At 35.4% G+C, this 3,594-nt stretch overlaps 1 protein-coding gene across 1 annotated transcript in view; it reads left to right on the top strand.

The window, feature by feature from the left end:
* The window catches only part of COMMD10 (COMM domain containing 10), a 171,273-nt gene that overhangs the window by 29,362 nt on the left and 138,317 nt on the right, over window positions 1–3,594 (top strand). Inside the window, exon 5 of the mRNA XM_012659518.1 lies at window positions 2,892–3,002. Coding sequence (XP_012514972.1) covers window positions 2,892–3,002 — 111 coding nt within the window. The remainder of the gene's footprint in view (window positions 1–2,891; window positions 3,003–3,594) is intronic.

A 3,594-nucleotide genomic window follows, 5' to 3' on the forward strand; every position in this document is an offset into this window, starting at 1 on the left:
CACTAATTATAAAAAGGATTTCTGGACGTGCTTTGGTCTGCAGATACCAAAATTTATTGTGTGAGGTGTGTGTGTGTGTGTGTGTGTGTGTGTGTGTGTGTAAAGAATCAACCACGTGCCAGCTCTGTAAGTTACAATCTTGCCTTCTACAAAGCCATATCTAAGTGGAAATAACTTTTTTCCCTTTCTGACATTCATTTTCATGTAAATACTCCCTCTTGAAAGCTCATATATATTATGTGATTGATCATTTGTTTGAGAAGAATCTTTCAGTATTGACTCCATCAGAGGTTGTTGTAGGTCACAGGGATCTAAAGGTGAATGAGACCCCAGCCTTCTCCTAATGGAGATTACAGTTTACTCTGAGGAAATAGACAGGCAGGCAAATTATTGCAGTATACTGATCTGAATGCTAAGAGAGAAGGATACACAGTGCTGACGGAACAGAGTGGCAAACTACAGAGGAAAGGGAAACCAGGAGGTGATACTGGAGCAAAACAATAGACTTGTGAAATAGCATAGTGTGTTCTAGGAATGACGTTTGGTTCAATGTGGCTAAATTATAGATAATTAGTAAGGTGTAGTAGAACATAGGACTAGAAAGATAGTTAGGCATTACATCCTAAGGGATTTGTATTCTAAGAACAGTTTGGATTTTATTTTGTGGGTAGTAAGGAGCTATTGGAGAATTTTAAGAAGGGAAATGGAATGAGGGGATTGGATTCAATAGGACGCAGGCCGCCCTCGTAGAAGACTGTGGCAGTCTGGCACAGTAACAAACACACAGAAGTGCCTAGTAATCTCTAGTTTCTAGGTTGTCCTCCCTACTACTGACCATGCGGAGCTATTGGAGAATTTTAAGAAGGGAAATGGAATGAGGGGATTGGATTCGATAGGACGCAGGCCGCCCTCGTAGAAGACTGTGGCAGTCTGGGAAGAGATGGGCAATAAGGGTCTGAACTGGGTGGTAATTTTGGAAAATATTTGAAAGATACTATAGAAATAATTAGGTGACCAAAATGCCTTATATTTATAATACTTTGCAGTTTCCAGAACACTTTGAATATGCATTTTCTTATTTGGTATTATCAGTAACTCAGAAAAGAAGATAGTTCAGATAGATTTATTTCCATTTTATATGAGGAAATTGAGATCTTGAAAGATTGTGACTTAGCCACGGTTGCATAGTTAGTGAGTGATAGTGTGAGCATGAACCATGTAGCATAAGCTTCACGTTCAGGGCTGTTTTTAATTTCCCTGCACCACCTCCAGGTAGTGCCTGAGCACACATTAGTTAATGTCAAGGCTTCACCACAATGGGGTTTGCATTTTAATGTAATCACTCAATACTTGTCTCCATCAGTTAAGTGCCTAAAGGACAGAGATAGGATCACTTAAGTAATGTCAGTGTAGTGTTGTACAGGTCCACATGAATACCTAGAAGGTGCTTTTCAGTTAAGATATGACATGCGTCAGAATGCTTTGGATACATGAGTGTGGCTACAACATATTTATTCCTGTTTTATTGGCGGATCTATTACATGTGACTTTTGAAAATAGTAGCAGGATGGTATCAAATACTATGCTTACTATAATCAGTGTTGAAGATGAGTACATCAAGGATCCTTACTTATTATAACATGCACTGTTAAATTGATTTTTTACTTGTTAGGTATTATAGATTATGTCTCTACAGTATCTTCCCCCCTTTTACCCATAACCTCTAAAAGGATCAGTGTCAGAAAGAAAGAACTGTATCTTTATTTTCTCATCACATCCTCTCTCGAATAGATAATACTTTCATTGCTCTCTTTCCAACTTGGCTTTGAGTCACTGCTGTGATTCTAGTTGTTGAACAGTCTTTCAAGTTAAGTGATTAGCATTCTGGTCAAGTAAAAATTGTTGTGAGGCTGCCATTCTTACCCAGTATAGCTAAGGTAGTTTTACTAAATGCATTATCAGGGTCAGGTTGTCAGAGACATATGACAATTGCATTTCACAAAACATCTCTAAATATTGATACTTGAGATTTACAGGAAATTAAATCTAAAATCTTATATTCATACTCCTGAGGTTGGAAGCACCAGTAGGCTGTCAAGTTCAATAAAGTCACATTTGTGCTGCTTAATATTTTTAAAAATGTACACTGCCTTACTCTTTCTTTACTATTTTTGTCTTACCTGATTAAATTTTGCTGTTGTGTTAATGAATAAATTCAAAGGACATGCTCTAATTAGTTTCTGTCGTAACTGGGAACCATAGTAAGTTAGAGTAATTTGGTAAGTGTGATAGTCTATTGGATAACACCTGCTGACTAGCAGATAATCAATTCTTTGCCTGGTTCTATTCCATTCTCACTAACTGTGTCTAAAGGTGTGAACCTTTTACCATGTAGGTGCTTCAGTTTCCCTATAAATTAAAAAAAAAAAAAAAAAGCAAGTCTACTTGTATAGTACCTAATGCAAAGATTTTTGAAAGATAATGGGAAATCATTAAAATGCTTTTCAACAATTTATGCTATTTACTAGTTGAAATTTGTAATTAAAAATTCATTGGTTTTAAAAAATACTGTTTTAAAATAGTAATTTACTATTTAAAAACCACTGGCTCTTTTAGTATATTTCATTGCTTAGTCTTATAATTTTTATTTTTAGAATAGAATGTATTTAAAGATCACTTTTACTGTTGAATTTGACAGGCATGGCAAGAGGCCAATCTAATGAGCCCAAAGGGAGAATTTGCAGAGTATGCAGGTTAAAGGAGCCCTGGAACTGACATTCCATGAAGCCCTGGCTATCTTTGTTCATTCCTGTTGAGTGGAGATTTGCTTAAAGTTGACCATTTTCTTCCTTCTGTACCATCTGATTCCAATCTGCATTTGTCTTTTATAGCTAGAGACTGTCGGATGGCAGCTTAACCTTCAAATGGCTCACTCTGCTCAAGCAAAACTAAAATCTCCTCAAGCTGTGTTACAACTAGGAGTGAGCAATGAAGATTCTAAGGTAAATAATGGTATCCTGTTGCAATGATGCATTTTGTTTGTTACGTTTTATTGTTAGCAGGGTCTTTGCTCTCTGGATTTAAAATCTAAACATATTTCAGTTAAAATTAAAAAAGGATTAATAAATTGATAGATCTTTATTTGTGACAGATTTTGATGTCACATTTAAATATCACTGTTATTTATCTGAAGAAATAGCTTATCTTGCAAGGTACCTTTCTTACTAGAACATTTCATAATGTCTTCTTTTAAATTCTGCAATGAAAAAATTGCAGACAATATAAAATTATGATTTTAATGTTTTAAATATTTCTGGATATTCCTGGGTATTTTGTGTTTTAAGCTGCATACATATGATAGAGGGAGTATTGTTTGTTGTCTAGCCAGTGTCTGGAATAATATGATGGTGACCTGAATTGTATTTGTGTGTGTGTAGTGTGTGGACATGGTTTAAATCCCAGATCTTGCAAAATACGATTTTGGGTTAGTTTTATACCACATGGTGATTTCTCCTTTAGTATTAATTTCAGAACCACTTGAACATGATTACCAAAGATCAGAGAGTTGCTATGGAATAATTTTTCTTACTTTGG

The sequence above is a fragment of the Propithecus coquereli genome, unplaced genomic scaffold (assembly GCF_000956105.1).
Source record: "Propithecus coquereli isolate 6110/MARCELLA unplaced genomic scaffold, Pcoq_1.0 Scaffold62, whole genome shotgun sequence".
Lineage (NCBI taxonomy): Eukaryota > Metazoa > Chordata > Mammalia > Primates > Indriidae > Propithecus > Propithecus coquereli.